General features: G+C 74.1%; 1 protein-coding gene across 2 annotated transcripts in view; it reads left to right on the forward strand.

Moving 5' to 3' along the window:
* Positions 1 to 6: 6 nt before the first annotated feature.
* The window catches only part of LOC106887690 (C-factor-like), a 12,905-nt gene continuing 12,505 nt past the window's right edge, over positions 7 to 406 (forward strand). Inside the window, exon 1 of one of the 2 annotated variants that reach the window (XM_014941363.1) lies at positions 7 to 20. Coding sequence is in view for 1 of the 2 variants with exons in the window: in XM_014941364.1 (XP_014796850.1) it covers positions 75 to 215 (141 nt within the window). In the remaining variant the exon portion in view is untranslated. Of the gene's footprint in view, positions 216 to 406 lie in introns of both variants that reach the window. The other variant, XM_014941364.1, reaches the window with a different exon arrangement.

Below are 406 nucleotides of genomic sequence, written 5' to 3' on the forward strand. Positions count from 1 at the left end.
GGCGGCTCCGCGCCGCGCAGGTTAAGAAGGGACGGCGGGGAGCGGAGAGGAGCCTTACCCGAGCCCAGCCAGCAATGGCCCAGCCGCGCTGCCGCTCCGTCCTCATCACCGGCTGCAGCCGGGGCATCGGGTTGGGGTTGGTGAGGGGTCTGGCAGCCGCCAACCCCTCCCCGGATTTCGTCTTTGCCACCTGCCGCTACCCCGAGAAGGCGCAGGTAACGCGGGGTGGGGGAAGCCGGGGGTTCCCCGGGGGTTCCCCGGGGCCAGGGGGATGCTGCCAACCCCGGGGGAACCGCAGCGCATCCTCCGCTGGGTGCCGGGACCCCCCCATCATACACCAGAGGGACACGTCCCGGGAGCCGCCCGGCAGTGGTGGCCCCCGGGGGGGGGGGCTTTCGGGGGGGGG

Source organism: Calidris pugnax, unplaced genomic scaffold (assembly GCF_001431845.1).
Source record: "Calidris pugnax isolate Ruff unplaced genomic scaffold, ASM143184v1 scaffold82, whole genome shotgun sequence".
Lineage (NCBI taxonomy): Eukaryota > Metazoa > Chordata > Aves > Charadriiformes > Scolopacidae > Calidris > Calidris pugnax.